Source organism: Macaca mulatta, chromosome 11 (genome assembly GCF_049350105.2).
Source record: "Macaca mulatta isolate MMU2019108-1 chromosome 11, T2T-MMU8v2.0, whole genome shotgun sequence".
In the NCBI taxonomy this organism is placed as follows: domain Eukaryota; kingdom Metazoa; phylum Chordata; class Mammalia; order Primates; family Cercopithecidae; genus Macaca; species Macaca mulatta.
Genome location: NC_133416.1, coordinates 12,304,804 through 12,332,683, shown reverse-complemented (window position 1 = coordinate 12,332,683; position 27,880 = coordinate 12,304,804). Strand labels below are relative to the sequence as shown.

Sequence of the window (27,880 nt, the reverse complement as noted above, 5' to 3'; positions counted from 1 at the left end):
TGAACCCAGGAGGCGTAGGATGCAGTGGGCCGAGATAGAGCCATTGCACGCGGGATCGCGCCATTGCACTCCAGCCTGGGCAATAAGAGTTAAACTCCGTCTCAAAAAAAAAAAAAAAAGCCAGAGTATGAAATATATAAGAATTTGCAGCAGAATAATATGACTCCAGGATGTGACAGCTGTAAAGGGTAAGCAGGCCGAATATCAAGTTCCCTTCTTCGCTGAGCAAGATTGCAGAGAACAAGGGCCATGCACAAGTTTACGAAGCTGGAACAAGGTACAGGACCCAGATCTTCTGATGTTTATTTCACCGTTACACGCTCATTTATCATGTATCCACTCATTCAAGGAGCATTTACTAAATTCCAGGATGATATAAGGGTAACATATAAACTTCACCCCAATCTTCAACTCAATGCTCATGATCCTTTATAAATTATCTCGAGGGAAAGAGAAGCCCATCAAAGACAGTCCTGAGAAAGCTGGGGCTGTTCATCTGTATTCGGAGTTTAACAATGAAACGCCGGGGTCGGGGTGTCGGCTGGAATTGATGGTGTACGGTGCGCACGAGGGAATCTCCCGACGGGGAGCAGTGAGTTGTCATCCCGGGTAGACAGTGAGCTCCCGGAGCCACGCGGCCGCAGCGGGGCTAGGGCTGCGAGACCCCTCGCCGGCATGAGCGCAGCCGTGGCTTTCCAGGCGGAGTGCACACCGGACGGCGCGGCTCGCGGCTCGCGGCTCGGCGCCGCCCGGCTCCTCCTTAACCCGCGCCGGGAGGCGGTGGCGGCGGCGGCCGGCGGGCGGGGGAGGGGGAGGGGCTCGGAGCGCGGCGCGGAGGCCGGGGAGGAGCCGGGGCCTGCAGCGGAGCCGAGCCGAGCCCGAGCCCGCGCCGAGCCCTGACACTGTCCGTCCGCCTTCTGGCTCCCCGGGAGCCCGGACTGGCCGGAGCCCGAGCGGTGGCAGCGCTGGGAGCCCCAAGCGCCGAAGGGAGCGGACCGGACAGGACGGCCCTAGAGGAGGTGCTGCCGCCACAGTAGCAGGGACTGGAGTCTCCAGCCGCGGCCTCCCGGACCGTGCTGCCCAGGCCAGCTCAGGGAGAGCCGGGAGTACGAAAGCCCCACCCTCTGGGGCACCCCGGGAGCGGAGGCGGGAGCGGGGACGCGAGCAACCTCTCCCCCTGTTGGAGAGAAAAGACCCTTACCACTCGGGTGAGGGAAAGAAGAGACCCGTGGGGGGACGCCGCTCTTCTGCCTAGAGGCGAGGAAGACCCCTGTACTGGCCGGGGAGGAGACCCCCAGAAGTGGAAAGAGGGGAGCTTTCCGCAGAGAAGCAGAGTGAGACCACCCTAGCGCGCCCCCGCCCCTCCAAACACACAATCTCAACAGTTCAGGACTTTCGAGGCAAAGAGAGAGAGGGCTCTGCCTATGGAGTAGCACCCTCGGCCCACCAATATTCACAGGGGACAGGAGTCCTTACGTTCAGAAGCCACTCCAGGGAAAGAAGAGGAATCGGCTTTCAGCCTTCTGGAGAGGGGAGGCCTCCCCCTCAACTTCCTCGTGCCTAGACAGTGGAACGGGGTAGAGCCCCTCCGCTCAGATCTCCAGCAGACAGAAAGAGCCCTCCAACTCAGAAAGATCCAGTTTGGGGGGGAGGGGAACTCCCCCAAGGGGGAGGAGACAACTCCTGGTTGGGAGAGGCTCCTCCCCTCCTCCCCAGGGTAACAAGCAGGGTGTGGGGGGTGTGCCACCTTCCCCAAGTAGGACCTCCTTCTCCTCCCCCTCCCCCTCCTCCTCCCTTGGCTCCTCATCCTCAGGGGACCAAGTTCCCCTCACCAACTTGGGAGGCTCAGCCAAGTACAGGAAGAGCCACTGAGGATGAGCGCCGTCACCTGTCTCTGAAGAGGGGAATCCCTCCAGCCCCAAACTCCAGTACCAAGTGCTTCCCTCCCTTTGCCAGGGGAACCTTGGAGACAGGTTAGTGCTTTCTTTCATCTTCTCTCTGTCATCGTCTGGCACTAGTGGGTGTACGGGGTTGAGCTGGTGGATCGTGGGTTTCACTACCGGGGAAGACAAGAGTGATGACTCAGAAAATCCAGTGGGAAATGTGATCCAAGGGCCTCCTGGATTTGAACTCACATCTTGCGGCAGAAGCTCGGAGAAATGGGTTTCTTAGTGTTTGGGGACTAAAGGGATGGGATTCATTTTAGGTCCCTTAGGGAAGTGGATGTTTTCATGCTGAGGAAAAGGGATATCGGAAAACGGCTGCGTTTTGAGAACGTGCATGCTGTGTACACAACCCAACCAGTGGTAAGACTCCCAGACCGCCCTTCACGTTGGGCCTTTGCACCTGGAGAGCGGGTTCTCATGAAAATCACGGTGGCATCTGGTGTCCTGGCCTTGCCCAGGGCACGCCGAGGTCAGCTTAGTGTTCACCAGAGGTGTTCCCTCCAGCTTACTGCAATTACTGCTCCCTTGACAAGAAAAGCAGTCTGTTCCTGCTCATCCTATCTCAGACACCAAGAGGCCTCCTCTCCTGACATTTCCATTGCTAGCTGGATGTATGCCTCTGCCCATAAAATCCAAAGGGAAAATGGGAATCCCACATGTTCTGAGGCGAGAAGAAAGTGTGCAGGGGAATGCCAGCTCCTGGGTTGAAGTGCTTCCTTGATGCTGGCCCTGTACCACTGCCCCAGTCTCCTTCTCAGCTCCTGTTTTTTGCTCACAATTCTTCAGGAAAAATTAGATCCTGGATACGAAGGGAGGAGGGCTGCTGCTCCACTTCTCTCCAGATTTCCATCTAAACAAGTTGACCACTGGAGAGATTTCACTTTTGAGGAGTATATAAAGTTTCCTTCCAGAAAAGTACCTAATAGTCTCATCCTCTCCCTTCCTGTTTCTTGTTCAGTTCTGAGTTCCCGGAACCTTGTGTTAAAGTTTTCCTTCATAAGCTAGGGAATTATCAAAGTCCAGAATCTTCAGAAAAGGCAGGAAAAGGGTACCAGGAAATCCTCCCCTGAAGCCTGGGCTGTTTTTAGGAGAGATCACTAGCTGGGTGTCTGCTTTCCTGCCTCGCCATGAGCAGATACCTTATCTTCTGTCTCACAGCAAGGACAAGTTGTGAAGGAGGCTTCATCTGACTTGGCCTTTCATATTTCCTCCTCTTTCTGGGGGCATGGGTGAGTTCTACCTAAGTTCCTGAGCACATTCACTTGTCCTGGAAGCTACTGGTGGTATATGAGATAGGGCACAGGTTTGCGTGGCTGTGCTGTAGGACAACATGCATATACTTCTTAATTCAGGTGAGTGTGGCTCTCTCTGTTTCCAGTGGGTAAGTGTGTGGAGACAGGTGCTTACTGTGCTTTTCAGACTATACTCCAGTTACCTAGAATTGTGTGTTTCTGGTGGGCCTCTAGAAGCAGGTGCCCCTGTACACGGACATGGAGAGGTGGTAAGGATGCCCACCTGAGGGGAAAGGCTTGGCCTCCCCCAGCCAGTGGGAGCCCTCATGACAGTCTACAGGACAGTCCTTTAAGCAGCAGGGCAGCCCAGTCTCAGGTTGGGATCATTTCTTCTAGGACTAATAAGAGAGCTTCATTGCTGATACTGCTGCTTGCAAAAGGATGAGGATCCTTGACTCCTAACTCCGGAGCTCCCTCCCCTACCTTTTACAAAAGAGGCCACTCTGGTTAACAGCAGCCTGTTTCTTATAAAGTACTTCACCACCTGCCTGAATGGCTCAGGGTGAACTATATCACAACACCTCCAAGTCCGCCACCGCCACACAGTTTAACTGGTCCTGTTTGGACTGAGTTCCCTAACCCTCCTTGCCTCTCTGGAATCAGTTAGAAGTAGGTGGCTACTGAGTGGGATTAACTGTGGTTTAGAGAGTACTTTCCCAGACCATGTCTTAGGACTACACTTAGTTCTCCCTGGAAGATAAGAGATGATAGTCCCTCATTCCTTCATCCCTGGAGTCTTCCTGATCCTCGCATTATCTAGTACTGGGTGGTTATCTCCAAAGGAAAAGTTTGAGATTCCGACATCCTGAAAAGCATTGCAGACTCAGTGCAGGCTTTGTGATGCAAACCACTGCAGGCTTGCTGCTTCCACTCCCATCTAGAGTCTGTCAGTTTGCTAATTTTTAATTTCTAATATTCTCATTTTTCCCCATTTAAAAACAATAGCTACATTTATTTAGCACTTACAGAGTGCTCTGAAAATATGAACTCAAGGTAATCCTTACAACAATCAAACTAGTGGAGCTGGGGATTGAAACTCAGGCAGCTTGACCAGGCGCGGTGGCTCACGCCTGTAATCCCAGCACTTTGGGAGGCCGAGGCGGGCAGATCATCTGAGGTCAGGAGTTTGAGACCAGCCTGGCCAACATGGTGAAACCCCGTCTCTACGAAAAATACAAAAATTAGCCGGGCGTGGTGGCAGGCGCCTTAATCCCAGCTACTTGGGAGGCAGAGGCAGGAGAATCGTTTGAACCCGGGAGGCTGAGGTTGCAGTGAGCTGAGATAAAGCCATTGCACTCAACCTGGGGGACAAGAGCGAGACTTCTCTCTCAGAAAAAAAAAAAAAAAAAAAAAAGAAACTCAGGCAGCCTAACTCCTCATGTGCTACACCTAGCCACTGCCCTCTTTGCTCTGGCATTCTGTACGGGGCAGGAAGTTATCACATGTGAATACCTGACATTGGCATTAGAACAATTAGTGGCCTTTCAGATAAAATGGGAAGAAAACTGAGCCTATTATTGTGGATCTTATATGTTTCATCCAGGATCAGTCTTTCACTCCCAGAATGTCTGTCTGTTTTTTCTCTGCCTTTCTCCCAGTTCTGTAGTCTTCATTAGACGTCCTGTGGATGTGATGGAGCCTGCCCTTTGGCTGCCTTTCCCAGCTTCTATGGGTATTTCCTTTCAGTCTTCCAGCTCACAGAGAAGAATGTGGCCTGACTCAGGTTCTGCCCAAGCCCCGTGGCACAAGGCCCACCTGGAGAGAGAGGTCTGGGTAACTAGGTTGGTTGGACTGAAAAATGGAAGTACCTCTTGTTTGCCTTTCTAATAATAGCCCTGAACATTAGCCTCATGCCATTATTTTGGGGAGCATGGAATGTGTGGCAGCCACGAGCTCATTAAGTTTCATTCACTTCCCTCCAGGGACGATGCTTTGGCAGGGTTTATGAGTTCATCTCTTTTATTGAAGGGGAAAACTGAGGCATCAAGACTTCACTGGGGGCCTGGCATGGTGGCTCACACCTGTAATCCCAGCACTTTGGGAGACTGAGACAGGTAAATCACCTGAGGTCAGGAGTTCAAGAACAGTCAGGCCAACATGGTGAAACCCCATCGCTACTAAAAATACAAAAATTAGCTGGGCGTGGTGGCACGTGCCTATAATCCCAGCCTCTCGGGAGGCTGAGAAAGGAAAATCGTTTGAACCTGGGAGACGGAGGTTGCAGTGAGCCGAGATCGCGCCACTGTACTCCAGCCTGGGCCACAGGCAAGGCGTTGTCTCTAAAAAAAGAAAAAAAAGGACTTCATCAAAGAGGCAAGGGATGGTTAGGGACAGCCCAGGAGGATTTGGAATAGAACCAAGGAACCTCAGTCTCTGAGGCTGTACACACTGGGCTGCCCTTCGCAAATGGGGAAGTGAAGAGTGTGAGGAAGTGGAATGGGTCAAAGGAGAACGGTGCTGAAAGATCAAAAGGATCAGATGCTACATACTGCTTGTAGCTGGTGAGATCTGAATATATTTTGAGTGCTGGGGGCTGTATCTGGAGGGCTGACTGGAAGGGGGCTGGAGAAAGGTTAAATTTAACCTCAGTGTCCTAACCTGGTGCTGGGGTAAGGGTAGGGAAAGGCATAGAACAACTTGCACAAGGCTGAGAGTGCTTCCCTTTCAGGCACTCACTGTGATGGGCATGTGCCAAGTGGGTTCTTCTGTAAGCCCTCTAAACACTTTAAATCGACTCTCATGCCCCTGTCCAATGTTGGAAAAGTTGTTTCAAACGAAATATCAACAGAAGGCCTTTGTGCTCTTAAGATGAAATTTCCTAGGGATCTTTAGAAAGAGATAATAGGGAATAGGGCAGAACTACTTTAGGGACCTCCCCATCTGGGGAGGACCCAGGAGGACCCTGGTCATTGGAAACCTGCTCATTGGCATACCACTCTTCAGTTCGGATGACCCAGCTACAGGACTGTGATCCTGCTACAAGTACCCTGCTATAGCCCAGGGGCTGGGGTGTTTTGACTTAGTAGTATTGAAAGGTGTGAGGTTCCTGGAATGATTAAGTGTTCCTGTTAGTTTCCAAGTTTCCATGGTTAGGGCAAGGTGGTAGTGGGATGCAGAGGAGGATGGTGGGAGAGAAGCTAAGGATAAAGGGGAAACCCTTTATGACTCTATTTATTTATTTATTTATTTTTTATTTATTTTTTTTTTTTGAGACGGAGTCTCGCTCTGTCGCCCAGGCTGGAGTGCAGTGGCCGGATCTCAGCTCACTGCAAGCTCCGCCTCCCGGGTTCACGCCATTCTCCTGCCTCAGTCTCCCGAGTAGCTGGGACTACAGGCGCCCGCCACCTCGCCCGGCTAGTTTTTTTTTGTATTTTTTAGTAGAGATGGGGTTTCACCGTGTTAGCCAGGATGGTCTCGATCTCCTGACCTCGTGATCCGCCCGTCTCGGCCTCCCAAAGTGCTGGGATTACAGGCTTGAGCCACCGCGCCCGGCCTATGACGCTATTTATAAACCTGCCATCCCTCTCCCTCCGCCCCTTTTCTCCTGTCCAACAATTCTTGGGTTACAGTTGGGTCTCTTGCTGCCCCAGCCCCTGAGGCACTAAAGTGTTTCCTTCAGCCTTGTGGAGTGGGCGTGGTGTTGGTTAGGAGCACAGGGCTGGGTACATGTGCACACATGCAGATTGCCATCTGCGTGGGTGGGCCTTGGGGAGAAGGGAGCAAGTGAGAATGCTGACCCCTAGCAGAAAAGCTTAAGGGTCAAGGGCAGAAGAATCACTACCTAGGATAGAAGAGGTAGCTGAGACCCTGAAAGATGTGATGGGGTCAGGAGAGAGGGGGACATGGTCCTATCTGCTGTTGAGTTTTAGACTGCAAAGTGTGTGGATCTGTTGTATTTTATGGATACGCTTGTGCATATATCTAGCTGTGGATTTAGAGATCACTTACATCATGTGTTTCTGTTCAGGATTCTGAACTTTGAGGCCGTCTAGGCCTGGCTCCTCAGGAGAAATGCCCTGGTGGGACTGAGGAAGACAATGTTAGCTGGAATCTGGCGGCTGTGCAGGCACAAACCTGTTAGGCAGCAAGTGCTTAGGGGTTGCTGGCATCAGCTCTAGGGGAGTGCCAAATGGCTACCTAGTGCTTCCTGCCAGCCTTTCTAGACCCTGCAATACAGATAGCACCCATCGTTCTTCACTTTCCCTCAGCAAGACGTCGCTGTAGCTATACCTCTCTGCTGGGAAGAGCGCCCAGGCAGTGTGGGTGGCAGCAGGGCGTGCAAACATCAGGCGTAGGCGGTCTGGCAGCTCCAGGAGTTTGCATGGAGGTGCAGCGAGCGTGCCTGCCTGGCTGGAAGGAAGGAGGGAGGAGGAGGGCGGAGAAGGGGAGCCAGCTCCGAGTCCCAGAGTGGCTATTTTTAGCCAGGCTATCTGATTGTTACCGGTAGGCACACAGCTGGGTGTCTCCCTGGCTGGGTGAAGCCCAGCAGGCTGAGAGGTGGGAGGTCCTTGTGGATGACTTCTTCCTGGTGGTGGTGTCTGTGGGCGGGAGCATGCAAGGGGTAGCTTAAAAAGTGTGAGGGCAGCTGTGTACTCAGGATGTGTTGCTTCTGTGTGTGACTTTGTGCTCTGGTGGTAATGTATGCTGTATATGTAATCGTGATCTCTGTGTATGTGCTTCACTGTTTATGTATCTGTCTGCTGGTTGTCATGTATAATTTATGCCTGGGATATATCTAATATGCCTCAGGTGCACATGTGTGTGGGATAAAAAGGGCAAGTGCTCGTAATATATCTAGTAGGAAACGTCTTTAAAAGTGTTGGTGCGTGCTTCATCCATGTATGTTTGTATTTAGGTAGACCTTTTCTTTACGTGGACATTCATGCCATCTGTCTGGATGTTGTATGAAAATACAACAGGTGTCACATGATTGGAGAATGGACTTTAATTTCACCTGCTAAGTGGGGTTTTTCTTTTTTCAAACTCATTCCTACATCGTTTAAAAATACTATGTTGTAGGGCTATAAGTAAGGTGAATTGAGGAAATAGCTCAATTTGGTGTGAAGTTTGATCTCTTTTAGTCCTATATGGAGAGGCCTTTTGGCCGTGCTCCACGTTAAGCTGTAGGGTAACTAGCAGTCCATCATCTGGTAGATCTGCTTGGGGATTCTGGGAACACCTGGTGGAAGGCCATGCCATGGGTGTCTGATGGGAATGAGAGCAGGAAGAAACTCTCCTTCCCTCAAACAAAAGGATTTGAGTATTACTTGCCCCCAGTCTTTTCGTCTCCTCTTTGTCTTCTTCTCTGCAGAAGCCAGAAGTACCATGGCTTCTGACCTAGAGAGTAGCCTCACCTCCATAGACTGGCTTCCCCAGCTGACCCTCCGAGCTACCATTGAGAAGCTTGGAAGTGCCTCCCAGGCTGGGCCTCCCGGGAGCAGCCGCAAGTGTTCACCAGGCTCACCCACAGATCCTAATGCCACCCTGAGCAAAGATGAGGCAGCAGTTCACCAGGATGGCAAGCCACGATACAGCTATGCCACTCTCATCACCTATGCCATCAACTCCTCTCCAGCCAAGAAGATGACTCTCAGCGAGATTTACCGCTGGATCTGTGATAACTTCCCCTATTACAAGAATGCTGGCATTGGTTGGAAGGTGGGAATGCTTCTGTAATTTTGGCTTAGATTTAGCCTTCAACAACCTTTTTCTCTACTTTTGTTTCTTCCTGTAACCTGTTCAGTTTACTCTGGCTTGTCTCAGAGATGTGAAAACTTAAAATCGCATATGTTCTGCCCCCTACTGTTTTTCAGAGTTGAACAACTTTTATAAGGTATATCAGGGAAGCTCCAAGCCATTAAGTATAGTGATGGGGATGGCGGGATACTGTTGCTTGTCACACCCTCTTATCTTCATTTTTTTTTTTTTTTTTTGAGACAGAGTCTCGTACTGTCGCCTGGGCTGGAGTGCAATGGCATGATCTCGGCTCACTGCAACCTCCACCTCCCAGGTTCAAGCGATTCTCCTGCCTCAGTTTCCTGAGTAGCTGGGATTACAGGTGCCCGCCACCATGCCTGGCTGATTTTTTTGTATTTTTAGTAGAGACAGGGTTTCGCTATGTTGGCTAGGCTGGTCTCGAACTCCAGACCTCATGATCTGCCCACCTTAGCCTCCCAAAGTGCTGAGATTACAGGCATGAGCCACTGTGCCCGGCCCACACCCTCTTGTCTTCTGATCCCTCAAAGAGGATATTCATTCATTTCACAAATGTTTATTACCATTCTACGATGTTCCAGTCACTATGCAAGGCATGGCATCACTCCTTCCTACCTAAAGGTAGGAATCTAATCTAGATCATCAGATTTCCATAGCTCCATTGCACAGTCATCATCTTTTGAAAAGCTGCATTCCAAGAAAAATAATAATATGGCCGGGCGCGGTGGCTCAAGCCTGTAATCCCAGCACTTTGGGAGGCCGAGACGGGCGGATCACGAGGTCAGGAGATCGAGACCATCCTGGCTAACACGGTGAAACCCCGTCTCTACTAAAAATACAAGAAAATTAGCTGGGCGAGGTGGCGGGCGCCTGTAGTCCCAGCTACTCGGGAGGCTGAGGCAGGAGAATGGCGTGAACCCGGGGAGGCGGAGCTTGCAGTGAGCCGAGATCGCGCCACCGCACTCCAGCCTGGGGCACAGAGCAAGACTCCGTCTCAAAAAAAAAAAAAAAAAAAAGAAAAATAATAATATAATTAGGTTCTTTACCAACAGCTGGCTACCAAGCAAGTAATGAGAAGCTAAGTTGTTTGGCTGGAGATGAAGAAAGAAGGGGCTCTTCTCCCAAGCAAAGAAGGAAGGCTGATATGCTCAATTTTTTGGAGCAGTAGCTCATTTGTCAATTGCTGAGTAGGAATGGGAACTTAATATGTAGTTCCCTCACTCTGTAAATCCCCATTTGATGTACAAACCATGTAGTGAGTTGGAGACTATTGAAAGCACTCAGCTTTCTTTTCTTTTTTTTCTTTTTTTGCAGGGGTGGGGGACAGGGTCTCACTCTGTTGCCTAGACTGGAGTGCAGTAGCATGATCTCGGCTCACCGTAACCTCCGCTTCCCGGGTTCAAGCGATTCTCCTGCCTCAGCCTCCCGAGTAGCTGGGATTACAGGTGTGCGCCACTGCTGCCCGGCTAATTTTTGTATTTTTAGTAGAGATGGGGTTTCACCATGTTGGCCAGGCTGGTCTGGAACTCCTGACCTCAAGTGATCTACTCGCCCTGACCTCCTAAAGTGCTGGGATTACAGGTGTGAGCCACTGCACCCGGCCTCTTTTTTTTTTTTTTTTTTTTGAGACGGAGTCTTGCTTTGTGGCCCAGCTAGAGTGTAGTAGTGCAATCTTGGCTCGCTGCAACCTCCTCCTCTTAGGTTCAAGCGATTCTCCTGCCTTAGCCTCCCAAGTAGCTGGAATTACAGGCACCTGCCACTGCAACCAGCTAATTTTTTTTGTATTTTTAGTAGAGACGGGGGTTTCACCATGTTGGCTGGGCTGGTCTCGAACTCCTGACCTCAAATGATCCACCTCCTGCCTTGGCCTCCCAAAGTGCTGGGATTACAGGTGTGAGCCACTGCACCTGGCCTCTCTTTTTTTTTTTTTTTTAAAGACAGGGTCTTGCTGTGTCACCCAGGCTGGATTGTAGTGGTACAATCACAGCTCACTGGAGCTTGAACCTGGGCTCAAGCAATCCTCCCACCTCAGCCTCCTGAGTAGCTTGGACTACAGGCGTGTACCACCATGCACAGGAATTTTTTTTATTTTGTAGAAATGAGGTCTCACTATGTTGCCCAGGCTGGTCTCAGGCTCCTAGACTCAAGTGATCCTCCTATCTCGGCCTCCGAAGATGCTGGAATTACAGACATGAGCCATTATGCCTGGCCCACTGAGCTTTGCCTTTGTAAATATGTCCCTCCTAGCTACCATAACCCCCAACCCCACCCAACACACACATTTTTTTTTTTTTTTTTTTTGAGATGGGGTTTCACTCTTGTTGTCTAGGCTGGAATGCAGTGGCATGATCTAGGCTCACTGCAACCTCTGCCTCCTGGGTTCAAGCGATTCTCCTGTCTCAGCCTCCTGAGTAGCTGGGATTAGAGGCACGTGCCACCACGCCCGGCTAATTTTTTGTATTTTTAGTAGAGACGGGGTTTCAACATGTCGGCTAGGCTGGTCTCGAACTCCTGACCTCAGGTGATCAGCCCATCTCGGCCTCCCAAAGTGTTGGAATTATAGGCGTGAGCCACCATGCCCGGCCCCAACACACTTATACAATATTTCTTTCCTCCGAATGTGAACATTCTATGGGCTATTGAGAAAATGAAGGTGATCTGTGTTTTTGTTTCATTCATAATGTATATAAAAAGTTGTAAAACATTGTTCTTTTGCTATCAGTAGGGTAGATTGAGGAACTGGGCAGATGTGATTGTGAGGCATTTATATACTTGTCAGTTGGCTGGAAAGATTGAAAAACTATATAATCAGTTTTTCAGAAGCATTAGTAATCAAATTTGTAGCCATTCCCTCCCATCAATTTAATCTCTGCATTTTTCTTATCTCATTGCTATTGCTATTTGATGCATAATTCCCTCCATCAGTGTAGTTAAGAGGTACTAAGCTTGCCCTGATACTTCACCTCCATGGTTTATTATGTTTTTTTGTGTGTCCCTCTGTGTTGTATTGGAAAATTTTCTGCTCTGCACAATGCTCAGGCCTAACTTGCTTCTCTGCATCTCCAGAATTCAATACGGCACAACCTTTCTCTCAACAAGTGTTTCCGGAAGGTGCCCAGACCTCGGGATGACCCTGGGAAGGTAAGAGACTCCTATAAGCATTGAAAGGAGGAGCAGGAAGGAGAGTGAAGTAGTTGACAGCCCAGAGTCCCATGGCTGTTTTAATTGCCCAGAAGAGGAAATCATGCTAATTAGAGAAGCATCTTTATTTTTTCTCAGAGGAAGCTTGGTTGTCAAGCTTGTGGGCCCCCACTAGAATGGGTGACTAAGGAAGACTGTGAGGCTGGGCGCGGTGGCTCATGCCTGTAATCCCAGCACTTTGGGAGGCCGAGGCGGGTGAATCAACTGAGGTCAGGAGTTCAAGACCAGCCTAGTTAACACGGTGAAACCCCGTCTCTACTAAAAATACAAAAAATTAGCTGGGCGTGGTGGTGCATGCCTGTAATCCCAGCTACTCAGGAGGCTGAGGCAGGAGAATTGCTTGAACCTGGGAGGCAGAGTTTGCAGTGAGCTGAGATCACACCATTGCACTTTAGCCTGGGCAACAAGAGTGAAACTCCATCTCAAAAAATAAAAAAAAAAGACTGTGAAATCTTTTTTTTTTTTTTTTTTTTTTAAATAGAAATACTTAGGGTAAAGTTGACTTTCATGCTCCCCCTTTTTTGTGTGGCACTCTTTTTTCCTAGATGTAAAAGGTAGACTTAATAACCTTTGTACAAACATCTCTATAGAAAAGTCCCTGGTGGTTACCCCATAAAAGAGAAGGGATGGATCATTCTCTCCATTTGACAGATGTGGATGCTAAAGTCCAAGCAAGTTTTGCCTCAGGTCAGAAGGGAAGGGAGAGGCTGTGTCTGGACATTTTCAGCTCTTTGAGCTAGATGCCATTGTTCTGCCCCTCCAAAACAATCGAGGCCTGTGTTTGGACCACAGGAGTACCTCTGGCCTACTCAGTGAGTTTCTAGGACAAATTTGCTCTTCATTAATACCCGGAACCCTGGGAGGTTCTGAATGTAATGATTTTTTTTTCTGTGGGGATGGGATCTCCTTCCAGGGTTCCTACTGGACAATTGACACCTGCCCTGACATTTCCCGAAAGAGAAGACACCCTCCAGATGATGATGTAAGTTCCCAGCTCATGGGGAGATGCCATATCTGAGCCAGCTGCTCCTTCCACCTCCTCTTGTGGCTGTTCAGCCCTTTGAGAGGCAAAGGTGGAAGGCATACCGGCAGAGGGGAAACCATGGGTCTTGGGAGGCTGTTGTGCCTCTGCTGATAGATTGCCTTTTCTTCACAACCCTCAGCTGTCCCAGGACTCACCAGAACAGGAGGCCAGCAAGAGCCCACGGGGAGGCGTTCCAGGAAGCGGAGAAGCCTCACTGCCTCCTGAGGGGAATCCGCAGATGTCACTTCAGAGCCCCACATCTATTGCTAGCTACAGCCAGGTAGGAAGCAGATATGGCAGGGGTCATGGCATGCGTGCTGAATAGATTCAGATGTGTCACTGTTTATTCAGAATTATGTATTGAGTATCTGTGATATATGAGGCAGCTAAATGGAGAAAGAAGGGGAAAGCAAAAGAAGGAAATAGAGAGAAATAGAAAGGCACAGCAGAACTTTGAGAAAGATCAGGATGAAAAAGCTGGGCACAGTGGCTCATGCCTGTAATCTCAGCACTTTGGGAGGTCGAGGCAAGCGGATCACTTGAGTCCAGGAGCTTGAGACCAGCCTATCCAACATGCCAAAACCCCATCTCTACTAAAAATACAAAATTAGCTGGGCGCAGTGGCATGCGCCTATAGTTCCTGTTACTCGAGAGGCTGAGGCACGAGAATCACTTGAACCTGGGAGGTGGAGGTTGCTGTAAGCTGAGATCACGCCGCTACACTCCAGCCTGGGCGACAGAGCAAGACCCTGCCTCAGAAACAAACAAACAAAAAGAAGAAATGGAGACTGAAGAGGGTAGATTCAAGATAAGAACCAATGAGCAAAGAAGGAGAAAATGATGCTGGGCCATTGAAGAGCTGGGCGAGGATTAAGAGGACAGGCAAGAGAGCCTGGTGACCATCGAAGGGTTTTATTGGTCCCTCAGCTGGGACACTGATCAGGAATTTCTTACCTGTTTTTGCAGGGCACAGGATCTGTGGATGGTGGAGCAGTGGCAGCAGGGTCTTCAGGTCGAGAAAGTACTGAGGGTCCCCCTCCCCTCTATAACACCAACCACGACTTTAAATTCTCCTACTCAGAGATCAACTTTCAGGATCTAAGTTGGTCCTTCCGCAACCTCTATAAGTCCATGCTGGAGAAGTCCTCTTCCTCCTCTCAGCACGGTGAGTCTGGAGTTGGGATGGGTACATGGAGACTTTTTTATCTTGTTGAACAAGTGGTATTTTCTTTTTTCCTTTTTTTAAAATTTTTTTTTTTTTTGAGACAGGGTCTCACTCTGTCGCCCAAACTGGAGTACAGTGGCACGATCTCGGCTCACTGCAACCTCCGCCTCATGGGTTCAAACGATTCTCTCACCTCAACTTCTCAAGTAGCTGGGAGTACAGGCACGTGCTACCATGCTTGGCTGATTTTTGTTTTTTCATTTTTATTTGTTTTTGAGACAGGGTCTCACTCTGTTGCCCAGGCTGGAGTGCGGTGGCGAGATCTCGGCTCACTGCAACCTCCGCCTCCCGGGTTCAAGCAATTCTCCTTCCTCAGCCTTCCGAGTAGCTCGGACTACAGGCGCACACTGCTACGCCCAGCTAATTTTTGTACTTTTAGTAGAGACAGAGTTTCGCTGTGTTGGCCAGGCTGGTCTCGAACTCCTGACCTCAGGTGATCTGCCTGCCTCAGCCTCCCAAAGTGCTGGGATTACAGGTGTGAGCCACCGTGCCCATCTTGAGTTTTGTATTTTTAGTAGAGACAGGGTTGCAACATGTTGGCTGGGCAGGTCTCAAACTCCTGGGCTCAAGTAAGTGATCTACCCACCTCAGCCTTCCAAAGTGCTGGGGTTACAGGTGTGAGCCACCTTGCCCAGCCATATTTCTTTCTTTCTTTCTTTCTTTTTTTTTTTTTTTCTGAGGCGGAGTTTCGCTTTTTTGTCGCTCAGGCTGGAGAGCAGTGTTGCAATCTCGGTCTACTGCAACCTCGGCCTGCCGGGTTCAAGCAATTCTCCTGCCTCAGCCTCCCAGTTAGGTGGGATTACAGGCTCCTGCCACCACACCCAGCTAATTTTTGTATTTTTTAGTAGAGATGGGGTTTCACCATGTTGGCCAGGCTGGCCTTGTACTCCTGACCTCAGGTGATCCACTCACCTCAGCCTCCCAAAGTGCTGGGATTACAGGCATGAGCCTGACCCGTATTTCTTATTTTTAACACAAAGAGAGGTATCACTACTCAGAGGAAATATTTCATGAACTGAAACTGTTTGGAGTCAAGCGAGCTCATCTGTCCTTGTGCAAATACAGCTGTTTCAGGAGGCAAGCTAGGTTATTAGCTTCAGAAAGTGAGTTGGAGGATTGCCCCTTCCAGAGCCAAGGGCAGTGATTTTAGGGGCTGCAGGCGAGTCATTTGGAGGATGACCACGAGGGGGCAGCAGCAGTACCCTCTCCCTAAGAATCCCTGCGTTTCGTTGTGAGAACAGTTTCTTTTTCCTTTTTAGTGCATTTATATTTATATTACTTTTATTGTGAAAAATTGCAAACAGATGCAAAAGTTTGGAGAAAAATATAATAAACCCCCGTGTTCCATCGCCCAACTTTAACAGTTATCGGTATTTTATTAGGCTTGTTCTGTTTACCACTGAGCCTTCTAAAAATTGGAGTAATTTAATGGAATTCACATATACCATGTCATTCCACTCATAAATACAATTTTGATATACATCCCTAAATGATGACTTTCTTCTAGTTATCTACCATGACATTATCACTCCTAACAGAATTGATAATACATCCTTAATATCAGCTGGTATCTTGTCCATGCACATTTTCCTAATTATCATGTGAGAATGACTTAAAGTTTTTATCGGGAGGCCCCTTGAGAGAACATCTGGTTCAGCCCTCTGTAATATCTGTGTGTTCGTTTTTAAAATAACTTAGAGACGGTGGTGAGGTTGATTTCAGGTGAGGCATTGGACCTTCTCGTTCTGTGCAGTGGCCCTATGTTAGCAGCAGGGGCTAAATGGAATGATAAAAACTGGTTAGTCACTTTTTGGAAAACTTATATTAATTTTCATGAATTCTTCTTGTATGTCCCAGGGGATCAATTTCTAGAGTTGTGTTCCAAGACTGTAGCATTTGCTTGAGAAATGACTCCAACTCAGGTGGATTCCATTGGTTGCTTGGAGGCGGGAACACGAGAAACCATAAAAAATAAAGTAAAACATTAGATTGGGTGAGGACAGCCTAGAGTTCACTCAAGTTTTATTGTGACTGAAAGCCCCTAGCCTCAGGCTTTTGTTCTTCCTGGCCTGTCTGCTTGAGAAATAACTGCTTGAGAAATAACTCCATCCTGTCTGCTCCGTACCCAAGCTACATTTGTTTCTAGAGGATACAGGAATTAGTTGGCAGTAGCAGAGTGTAGAGAAAATAAGGAAGAGGAGGTAATAGACGACCAATGGCTTTGTTTTGTTTCTGATTTACTTTTTTTCCCCCCTAAACACTAGACGACCAGGGATGGTTTCTTTTTTAAAGTTCACCTGCTGGGAAACTGTGATTTCAGGCCTACAGCCAAATCCCTAAACAGTAGCATTAAACGCTACACGCTGACCTTTTTAGTAAGATTTCAGTGGTCTTCACACTGTCGGGGCCCTCCTCTAACCTAAGTGCCTTCCTGTCTCTTGTACCTGCCAGGAGCGCCACAGGGATCTTTGCTGCCCTAGAATGTTCTTTTTTTTTTTTTTTTTTTTTTGAGACGGAGTCTCACGCTGTTGCCCAGGCTGGAGTGCAGTGGCGCGATCTCGGCTCACTGCAAGCTCCGCCTCCCGGGTTCCCGCCATTCTCCTGCCTCAGCCTCCTGAGTAGCTGGGACTACAGGCGCCCACAACCGCGCCCGGCTAATTTTTTGTATTTTTAGTAGAGATGGGGTTTCACTGTGGTCTCGATCTCCTGACCTTGTGATCCGCCCGCCTCGGCCTCCCAAAGTGCTGGGATTACAGGCTTGAGCCACCGCGCCCGGCCATCCTAGAATGTTCTTAACCTTTTTTGTTTTTGTTTTTGTTTTTGAGAGGGAGACTCGCTGTGTCGCCAGGGCTGGAGTGCAGTGGCCAGATCTCAGCTCACTGCAAGCTCCGCCTCCCGGTTTACGCTGCCTTAGCCTCCGGAGTAGTTGGGACTACAGGCACCCGCCTAGTTTTTTGTATTTTTTTAGTAGAGACGGGGCTTCACCATGTTAGCCAGGATGGTCTCGATCTCCTGACCTCGTGATCCGCCCATCTCGGCCTCCCAAAGTGCTGGGATTACAGGCTTGAGCCACCGTGCCTGGCCCGTTCTTAACCTTTTAACTCCACAGTTTCGGTCTGAGGCTTACCATTGCAAGCCAGGGAAAATCCCATTTCGTGAAAAATGCATTGCCTAAGTCACTTGCCTGCCTCCTCCCCACCTGCAGGCTTTTCTTCTCTCTTGGGGGACATCCCACCCTCGAACAACTACTACATGTATCAGCAGCAGCAGCCACCGCCACCTCAACAGCAGCAGCAGCAGCAGCAGCCGCCACAGCCACCTCCCCAGCAATCCCAGCCACAACAGCAGCAGGCATCTGCCCAGGGCCCCTCAGCTGTAGGCAGTGCTCCTCCACTGCACACCCCAAGCCCGGATGGTTGTACCCCACCAGGGGGAAAGCAAGCTGGGGCGGAAGGCTATGGGCCTCCCCCTGTGATGGCCATGCATCCACCCCCCCTGCAGCACGGAGGCTACCACCCTCATCAGCACCATCCCCACTCCCACCCTGCCCAGCAGCCACCACCTCCACAGCCGCAGGCACAAGGCCAGGCTGCCATCAACAACACTGGCTTTGGTGAGTAAGGAGGGTGCAGAGTGATCTAGAGGAGGGTGGGGTGATGTCCTTGTCCTAACTCCGGCATGGAGGTGCAGTTAGTTAGGAAGTTAACAATGGGTCTTTTAGGCTTCGCTCCTTCGTGTGGGCTGATCTGAACAACGTTAGTACTTAGAGCTCTGTCTTGCAGAATTCTTGGATCAATTGAGATTGTTTTACATATTCTCCTGACCATGAGCCTGGCTGTACCTAAAGCATAGATAGCTTTTCCAGTCCTAAACCCCCAGGGAGGGAGAGTCCAAAACTTGGAAATGCAACTGATAGTCTGTATAGGTGCAAGAATCTTACATGTCGTCAGCCTGGTATCAGTTGACTGCTGTCTTACACTTCACTCTCTCTTATTATCCACTTTCCCCTCCTCTTTACAGCCTTTCCTTCTGACTGGTGCTCTAATATTGACTCTTTAAAGGAAAGCTTCAAGATGGTGAATCGGCTCAACTGGTCCAGCATTGAGCAGTCACAATTCTCAGGTTAGTGATCAAAGGATGGAGGAAGAGAGGGATACACTGTAAGGGAAAACCCAATAGAAACTAGAACCGGAAGGGGGTTGTCAAATGAAGTTCCAGAATTTAGGATTTCATTGTTTTTCTTTCTTTCTTTCTTTCTTTTTTTTTTTTTTGAGACAGTCTCTCGCTCTGTCGCCCAGGCTAGGGTGCAGTGGCGTGACCTCGGCTCACTGCAACCTCCACCTCCTGGGCTCACGCCATTCTCCTGCCTCAGCCTCCCGAGTAACTGGGACTACAGGCACCTGCCACCACGCCTGGCTAATTTTTTTGTATTTTTAGTAGAGACGGGGTTTCTCCCTGTTGGTCAAGCTGGTCTCGAACTCCCGACCTCAGGTGATCCACCCGCCTCGGCCTCCCAAAGTGCTAAGATTACAGGCATGAGCCACCACACCCAGCCTCTTTTTACACAAGATGGAAAATATTTACATTATTTTCAAGTTAACTCAAATTAATCTTGTCTTAACTCACAATATGGCAGTGAATTATCCTAGTCCATTCTGTCTTTGGGAGAGAGAAGGCCCTCAGGAATTTAGAAGCCCTGGACCACTATTTTGTAGTTTTGTCACCACTTACTGATACTGACAGTGTGACCTTGGCTGAGTCACTCAGTCACGTTGAACAGTTATCTTACTCATCAGTAAGATGGAGATTATAAGAATTTGGTACACGGGATCAAGTGGAATGAGTGTGAAAATGCAGAGCTCTGAAAGATGTACATTGTTATTGTTAGTGCCTGTTATCAGTGGGGGTGATTGATGGTGTGTTTGGAACGGTGAGATAGGGCTGGGTCTGATAGGGGCTTCCTACCTCTGCAAGGTTTGCATTGCTTGCTTCCCTCTTTGTAGAACTGATGGAGAGTCTACGACAGGCAGAGCAGAAGAACTGGACCCTCGACCAGCATCACATTGCCAATCTGTGTGACTCCCTCAACCACTTCCTTACTCAGACTGGTCACGTGCCCCCTCAAGGGGGTCCCCACCGCCCACCAGCCCCTGCCCGTATTGCTGACTCCTGTGCCCTCACCAGTGGCAAACAGGAGTCCGCCATGAGCCAAGGTACTGCACAAAGCCAGTTGCCATGGAGGTGGAGACTATGTGGAAAAGGAAGCGTAGCAGAAAGGCAAAAAAGAACTGAGAGAAAGGATTTTCTGGGGCAGCGACCCAAATTGAGCAGTGACTGAATAGTTTATCAGTGACTGAATATCTGTTGAATCAGCGAAGTTCTAAACTGACAAATGCAAAAGGAATAGACTGTATGATTCCTTTTTAGACCTCGGTTTGGGAGATCAGAATTACTTAAGAAAAGGGAGGTTAAAGAAAGGCCCTATTTTAAATTTGCATCTCAGTAATCCCTACCTACGGGGCGATACCAGATGAAATGGTGGTTCTATACTTACGTGATCTTCAAACTAGTGAAATGAGAGAGATGTCATGATTATGTTTCTGTTTCTTGCTTTTTTTTTTTTTTTTTTTGAGATGAGATCTCGCTCTGTCGCCCAGGCTCTGGAGTGTAGTGGTGTGATCACGGCTCACTGCAACCTTGACCTCCTGGAGCTCAGGTGATCCTCCCACTTTAGCCTCCTGAGTAGCTAGGACTACAGGTGTGTACCACCATGTCCAGCTATTTTTTTTTTGTATTTTGTATATAGCTGGGATTTTACCGTGTTGACCAGACTATCTTCAAACTCTTGGGCTGAAGGGATCTGCCCACCTCGGCTGCCCAAAGTGTTGGGATTACAGGCATGAGCCACCATACCTGGCTCTATGTTTCTATATTTTTCATTCTTATATCTTTCCTATTTCACAATTGTACTATCCATTTCTTTTTACCCTCAGTGGTGAGGACTGACAGCTTTTGCAGAAAGCCTTCATGCCTGCAGGAGCTACAGAACAGGGCAGGGAAGAGAGAAGGAGGATGGGAGCAAGGGTATATTTTTTTTGTCCCTGCTTTGTTGAGTACAGTGACCTCCCCCCCCCCCACTCAAGTAACTCTTGTCTTGCTTTGGCAGTGAACTCTTATGGGCACCCACAAGCTCCGCACCTCTACCCTGGCCCATCACCAATGTACCCAATCCCCACCCAGGACTCAGCAGGATACAATCGCCCAGGTAAGAGCCAGGAAGCTTGTTTCAAAACCGTTGTACTCTGATGAGTTGTTTTGCTTTCCTTTGACTCTGAGCTGGCATTCTGTGCATTTTTGCCTGCATCTCACAGGAGGGAATGAGCCTTTATAATTCCCAAGGCTGGAGGATGGGCTACCTGCTAAGGAGGTATATGTCAGGGGAGACTAACGAAGACAGATGTCTCTTCCCTTCCCCTTCCCTTCCCCTTCCCTTCCCCTTCCCTTCCCCTTCCCTTCCCCTACCCTTCTCCTTCTCCCACCCTTCCCCTTCCCTTCCCCTTTTCTTTTCTTTTCGACAGAGTCTCGCTCTGTTGCCCAGGCTGGAGTACAGTGGTGCAATCTTGGCTCACTGCAACCTCCACCTCCTGGATTCAAATGATTCTCCTGCTTCAGCCTCCCAAGTAGCTGGGACTACAGGCCCACACCACGATGCCTGGCTAATTTTTGTATTTTTAGTAGAGGCAGGGTTTTACCATGTTGGCTAGGCTTGTCTTGAACTCCTGACCTCAAGTGATCCGCCCGCCTCTGCCTCCCAAAGTGCTGGGATTACAGGCATGAGCCACTGCCCCCGGCTAGATGTACTTTAAAATTAGTAACTGCAATAGTAAAAGGAAGTGAAAGCGTACATGTAAGCAAAAGATAGCTATGTGCAACATTTATGTGTAGCCTTGGAATCTAGATGGAAGACGTGCTCAGGCAAATAAAATGAATTTGTTATCCACACATACTTGCTTTGTGCCCATGTCTGCTTTCCTGTCACCTGATCTCCAGAATTGGGGGTCTGGGATTGAACTATCTCTGACAGTGGGTGTGGGGTAGGGAGACACTAAATTGCCATAGACAGAACAAAATGAACAGATCCTTCACATTTAGACACGTATAGAAAAATCACTGTTATTCTGCCTAACCACAAGTGTTTTCAGTTTTGGGGGTGACATCTGACTCTCTGTATTCTTTGTCCATATAATATAAATACAAATTTCTATACTATTTCATGTGATATTATCTTCTGTTTGTTTGTTTGAGTCAGAGTCTTGTTCTGTTGCCCAGGCGGGAGTGCAGCAGGCAATGGTGTGACCTGGCTCACTGCAACCTCCGCCTCCCAGGTTCAAGTGATTCTCAAGCCTCAGCCTCCCGAGCAGCTGGGATTACAGGCGCCCACCACTGTGCCTGGCTAATTTTTATTTTTTAGTAGAGACAGGGTTTCACCATGTTGGCCAGTCTGGTCTAGAACTCCTAACCTCAGGTGATCCACCCATCTTGGCCTCTCAAAGTGCTGGGATTATAGGCATGAGCCACCGTGCCCGGCCATATGATATTATCTTCTGTATGTTATTTTATCATTATTATATGTTTTCAGAAGTATAATTTTTTTTGAGATGGAGTCTCGCTCTGTTACCCAGGCTGGAGTGCAGTGGCACAGTCTTGGCTCACTGCAACCTCTGCCTCCCGGGTTCAAGCTATTCTCCTGCTTCAGCCTCCTGAGTAGCTGGGACTACAGGCACGTGCCACCACACCCTGCTAATTTTTTGTATTTTTAGTAGAGGTGGGATTTCGCCATGTTGGCCAGGCTGGTCTCGAACTCCTGACCTTGTGATCTGCCTGCCTTGGCCTCCCAAAGTGCTGGGATTACAGGCGTGAGCCACTGCGCCTGGCATCAGAAGTATAATTTTTAATGGCAGCATAATATTTAATTGCTGTGGAATGTAATTAGCTCTAGTTTATTTCCTGAGACCTCACTGAAATGGTGACCTGCAACCAAAAATAACTCCAGCTGATAAGGGCGATCACTTTGCACGGCCTTCCTTGTGGTGTTATCTGGGGCTGAGCACAGTCCTTCTAAATTGAGGGAACAGCTTCCCATCCACTCTCCTTTTACTCTCTTTCTTTCTTTCTAACAGCACACCATATGGTCCCTCGGCCACCAGTGCCACCTCCTGGTGCCAATGAGGAGATCCCCGATGACTTCGACTGGGACTTAATCACTTAGTGCATCACAGAGTGTGGAGATCAGCCCAGGGCCGCATGGTGAAGTCTGGCAGTGGAGAAAGAGCAACCCCAACCCGTCCCTCCCCCCCACGTCTGTATATAGACATATATCCTCTTTTTGTTCTTTCTCTGTCGGAGAAGCCACTGCAAGATGCTGCCGAAGATAACCCCCTCTTTCCTGCCTCGTTCTGCTCTCTTCCTTCCTGTTTTTTCCTAGTTCTTTTATTATTATTCTATTATTATTATTATTATTGGTTATATACTGTCTGTAGTCTCCTGTCCCTACATCATGGATCATGTCCACCTCTTGCTAATTTAAAATCATCAGGCTGGAAGATGAAGCCGTGATAGCTACAGAGAAAAGTTTCAGTCTCCAATTTACCTTTCTCTTGGAGAAACTCGATGCTGATCCCACCTTTTGGCCCTAAATTGTTTTTTGTTCCCGTCAGTTTCAGGCCAGGACTGGAGAGGCCACATTACCAAGTAGAAACGGTCTGAAACATTACTTGGCAGCCAAGAATTTGGAGGTTTTAAAATGGTGCTAATTCTGTCCTCTGAGGTCTTCCTTGTCCCTTTATACCTTCAATCCTTACTTCTGCCAGTCTGCATTTCCTATCGGGGTGAAAGTGATGATGGTGGTGCAGGAGGGTGACAATAAAATCCTATTGGAATTGGAGACCTGGGTTGAAAGGGATGGAATATAAGTCAGTGTGAAACTGAGTGTACACTGCCATGTTACATCAGTGTCCATTGTCTTGTTTCGAGCGCATTCTGTAAGAAGATAGGATTGGTTTTAGCCCAAACTCTGCTTCTATGGTAGGGCATGAGGACAACTATTTGGCATAGTTTTAGCTTCTTGGAGATGATTCCAACCTAATTATTTTGGCCTTTTAAACGATTTTCTCTGAAAATTAATTGTGGCTCTTATTTGCATTTACGAATTATCTTCCTATCCCTTTTTCCCATTCAGCAAATATTAGTTTGTCCTCCTTTAATTGTTTGCCCAAATCTTCCACCCATCTTTTTTCTTCCCCCATTTTCTGGGATTCTCAAGAAAGAGTAACCCATTATCACTCTGAGTTTCATCATGTCCTAAGACATGATGGGAATCTCATTCTCACCTCTCATAGCAGAACCAAACCTTTAGTGTTGGTGGTAGGAGGATGGGGAGAGGAAAAGGGAGCTGGCAAAGAAATGGATAGGGAATATTTTAGTTCTTTAAATATATAGGCAGATGCTTCTCTTGGAATCTAGATCATCTGGCTGAAGCTTTTGCAAGTAGGCTTTGAGAGGTGAAGGAGATTGGTGGAGGTGAGTAAATAATCAGAGGCAAGAGTTCAGTGAGGGCCAAGGGGGACCCCCAGAAAAAGGTATAGAGCGAACTCATCTCTTTTGCAAGGGGTGGCCATGACTCACCGTTGCAAAGTACTCAGTGTATATTTAATGTTAATTGTTGAATTTTAGTTATGAGAGGGAAGAACAATTTTATTTCTGTCCTTATTTCACTTGCTGAAAAGCTGTGGGACAAAATGTATGGAATAGACAAGGCCACTTTCTTTGTGATTTCTGCTTTTCATTCATATTATTTTATTTACCCATGATTTCCAAGAGATTTGGCTTTCTGCTCTCCTGCTTTTTTCTTTCATCCACCCCTTTCCTTTTTTTGGAAGGGGGTTATATGTGAGAGTTTATTGAAGAAGTCCAGTGAGGCTGAAGTAAAGGGGCAAGATAGGGCAGTTAACTAAAGAGCACTTTATTTCTTTGAAGCCTTTGTAAGAAAGAAATGGGGGTGCGAGTGGCTTGAATCTCCCATGACGTTGGAGGGCACTTAGTGGGGTTGAAGTATGACATAATATTTCCCATTGGGGAAAGGAGAATTTCTCTTAGAGGGTGGCAAAATGCCTTTGCCCAGTGTCTCTATTTTAGGCATCTTTTCCTTCCTTATTCCTTCCAGTCAGGGTGTGTCCTACACATAACTTCCCATTAGTTCTCCTCAATGTTCCCCCTTTGTAAATGATCACTCCTCTTTTCTAAACCCTTTTCCTGTTCAGATCCATACAGGATTTGCAAGGGTAGACTGAATTATACATGCAAATGCCCCTTGTTCATCTGTGTCTTCTGCAAACTAGTCTCATGAAGAATTCTGGTGTGCAGCCAGGGTAGTGAAGTTTGGTTCTGGGACTGGAGATTGGCCATTTGGCCTCCTGAGATTCCAGCTCCCTTCCACCAAGCCCAGTCTTGCTACATGGCACAGGACAAACCTGACTCCCTTTGGGCCTCAGTTTCCCCTCCCCTTCATGAAACAAAAAGAATACTACTTTTTCTTGTTGGTCTAGCATTGCTGGACACAAAGTGTAGTCATTATTGTTGTATTGGGTGATGTGTGCAAAACTGCAGAAGCTCACTGCCTATAAGAGGAAATAAGAGAGAAAGTGGAGGAGAGGGACAAAAGGAGTAATTATTTGGTATAGATCCATCCATCCCAACCTTTCTCTCCTCAGTCCCTGCTCCTCATGTTTCTGGTTTGGTGAGTCCATTGTGCCACTACCCATAATGCTTTGCATTGCTGCATCCTGGGAAGGGGGTATATGGTCTCACAAGTTGTCGTCATTGTTTTTTTGCATGCTTTCTTAATAAAAAAAAAAAAAAGAATGTTTACAGTTTTATCTTACTGGTAGTGGTCTCAAATTTCTTTTGGCCAGGGAAGGAAAAGAGAAATGTGAAATCATTTAGTTTTAGTTGGTCTTTATTCCTCTTCCACCTTTCACCACCAGGTTGAATTGGTTGACCCTGACATTTTTTGTGACATTGGTGGGAAAGAAGCATCAAAGGCACGTCCTTAACATTCCTCTTTTCAAATGCTATCAATGATGGAATATTGCGGGAGAGTCAGTCACCCTTTGTAGGTTAGTGTATGGAGTAGGCCCACCTTGCTTGCATTTTAGGATAGTTTAAAGATTTAAGATACGGTACTTTGGGGCTGGGCACGGTGGCTCACGCCTATAATTCCAGCACTTTGGGAGGCTGAGGCAGGGGCATCACCTGAGGCCAGAGTTCGAGGTCAGCCTGACCAACATGGTAAAATCCCATCTCTAAAAACACAAAATTAGCTGGACATGGTGGCGCATGCCTATAATCCCAGCTACTCGGGAGGCTGAGGCAGGAGAATCGCTTGCACCTGGAAGGCGGAGGTTGCAGTAAGCCAAGACTGTGCCATTGCACTCCAGCCTGGGCAACAAGAACGAAACTCTCTCTCAAAAACAACAAAAAAAAAAGACATTGGCTGGGCACAGTGGCTCACGTCTGTAATCCCAACACTTTGGGAGGTCGAGGCGGGTGGATCACGAGGTCAGCTGTTCGAGACCACCCTGGCCAACGTGGTGAAACCTCATCTCTACTATAAAGATGCCTAAATTTTTTTAAATAAAAACTAAAAATTTTAGTTTTACAAGCAGGCGCCTGTAATTCCAGCTACTCGAGAGGCTGAGGGAGGAGAATCGCTTGAACCTGAGAGCTGGAGGTTGCGGTGAGCTAGGATCGTGCCAAGCGCGCCACTGCACTCTAGCCTGGGCTACAGAATGAGACTCCGTCTCAAAAAAAAAAAAAAAAGAAAAGACATACTTCGGGCCGGGCGCGGTGGCTCACGCCTGTAATCCCAGCACTTTGGAAGGCCGAGGCGGGCGGATCACAAGGTCAGGAGATCGAGACCATGGTGAAACCCCGTCTCTACTAAAAATAGAAAAAAATTAGCCGGGCGCAGTGGCGGGCGCCTGTAGTCCCAGCTACTCGGGAGGCTGAGGCCGGAGAATGGCGTGAACCCGGGAGGCGGAGCTTGCAGTGAGCCGAGATTGCGCCACTGCACTCCAGCCTGGGTGACAGAGCGAGACTCCGTCTCAAAAAAAAAAAAAAAAAAAAAAAGAAAAGACATACTTCGGACAGGAGTTGTGTTCGCATCTGGGACTTCCTAGAGAAGATACAGTACAAAATAGTTACAGGTACTCACCAGGTTTTCATCAGAAATGAGGGAATTCTAATTGTAGGAATTTCTTCAGAATACATTTCCAGAGTAAATGGAAAAGAAAAGGAGTCCAGAAATGCTGATTACTCATTGTACATTAAATCTTTATGACTGTGTCAAGATTATTTACCTTGATATCCTATGCAGTAACCCCAGGAGTTTAGGTCTTATTCCCAGGGTCTTATGGGATGTCCTGGGGTTTCTGGAAGCCTGGCTAATTGCTATTATAGCAAGTCTATAGTCACTCACTAGGAGATTTATTTGCTGCATATTTAGAGACTGTGATATATTCTGAATGTGAAACACAAGGATTCATGAATCTCTGAGCCTTGCAAGGAACCATGAGAAAAGCACTTATTCATACAAAATATACAAGCAAATTAATATATAAGCTGGAAAGGTAGCACCGCAAATTTTATGTCAGACATTCTTCAACGGAGAGAATTCCTAGTGATTTGTAATATTTCTGCATATACTTTATAAAATTTTTCGTTTTTATAAAAAAAATTTAATCTTCACCTCAACCATTGAACAAATAACGTCTCGCAAGTCTAAAACATATCTCATTTTCTATTCTGAGAATACGTCATTGTATTCGGTTTAGATGAAGCAATGTTGTGATACAAGCAAGCCTGAAATTTCAGACGTTTAACACAAACATTTACACGCACAGAAAAATGAGAAGGTGGTAGGGAGTTAGATAATTTTGTTTTAAATGGAAGAGGGACAGAAGGAAAGCTATATAAATGGTTGGAGTATATAGAGAAAGTAGTAGAAAAATATGCGGTCATGAATGAATTAAAATATGGTTATTAATGAATATTGGGATGCTGGATAAACAAAAATATGGGGTGCTTGGATAAACATTTTCATCTTTCAAAACAAGAAGTCATTTTATCATGTCTCCAGAAAAGAGCAGCATAAGCACATGATTTAGAAACAACATGATAATTATCAAACGAAACATCTAAAATTGTGCAAGTGTTATCTCTGGGAAATGAGAGTGGGAGGAGCGAACTTTTGGGTACGGTGAAGTAGGAGACCTCGTATTTCATTATATACCTTATTAAATTCATTTAAAACTATGTGCATGTATTACTTTGGCAAAGAAAAAGTTTTAAAAAACCCAGAAGACGTATTTAGTAATTTTGGCATGAAAGTTGCCTGTTGTTATGTTTTAAAATGTGATGG

The 27,880-nt window shown here is 47.8% G+C and overlaps 1 protein-coding gene and 1 long non-coding RNA gene across 5 annotated transcripts; one reads left to right on the top strand and one right to left on the bottom strand.

The window, feature by feature from the left end:
- Nucleotides 1–258: 258 nt before the first annotated feature.
- On the bottom strand, nt 259–1,629 carry LOC144332788 (uncharacterized). Its single transcript, XR_013400897.1, has 2 exons — nt 1,477–1,629; nt 259–1,177 (listed from the first exon to the last, which is right to left on the bottom strand). It is a non-coding gene; the product is annotated as an uncharacterized LOC144332788 (long non-coding RNA).
- Nucleotides 859–23,582, top strand: FOXJ2 (forkhead box J2). Of its 4 annotated transcripts, XM_077953604.1 has the most exons (12): nt 859–1,973; nt 2,207–2,306; nt 8,550–8,896; nt 12,020–12,094; nt 13,068–13,136; nt 13,318–13,458; nt 14,145–14,343; nt 17,609–18,016; nt 18,424–18,525; nt 19,407–19,616; nt 20,570–20,668; nt 22,584–23,582. In XM_077953604.1, the coding sequence occupies exons 3-12, from the start codon at nt 8,564–8,566 to the stop codon at nt 22,670–22,672; spliced, it is 1,725 nt and encodes a 574-aa protein (XP_077809730.1). In that variant the 5' UTR covers nt 859–1,973; nt 2,207–2,306; nt 8,550–8,563; the 3' UTR covers nt 22,673–23,582. The 4 variants fall into 4 exon arrangements, with proteins under 4 accessions (XP_077809730.1, XP_015006516.2, XP_077809731.1 ...); XM_015151030.3 differs by lacking the exon at nt 2,207–2,306; XM_077953605.1 differs by lacking the exons at nt 859–1,973; nt 2,207–2,306 and adding an exon at nt 5,168–5,292.
- The last annotated feature ends 4,298 nt before the right edge of the window (nt 23,583–27,880 follow it).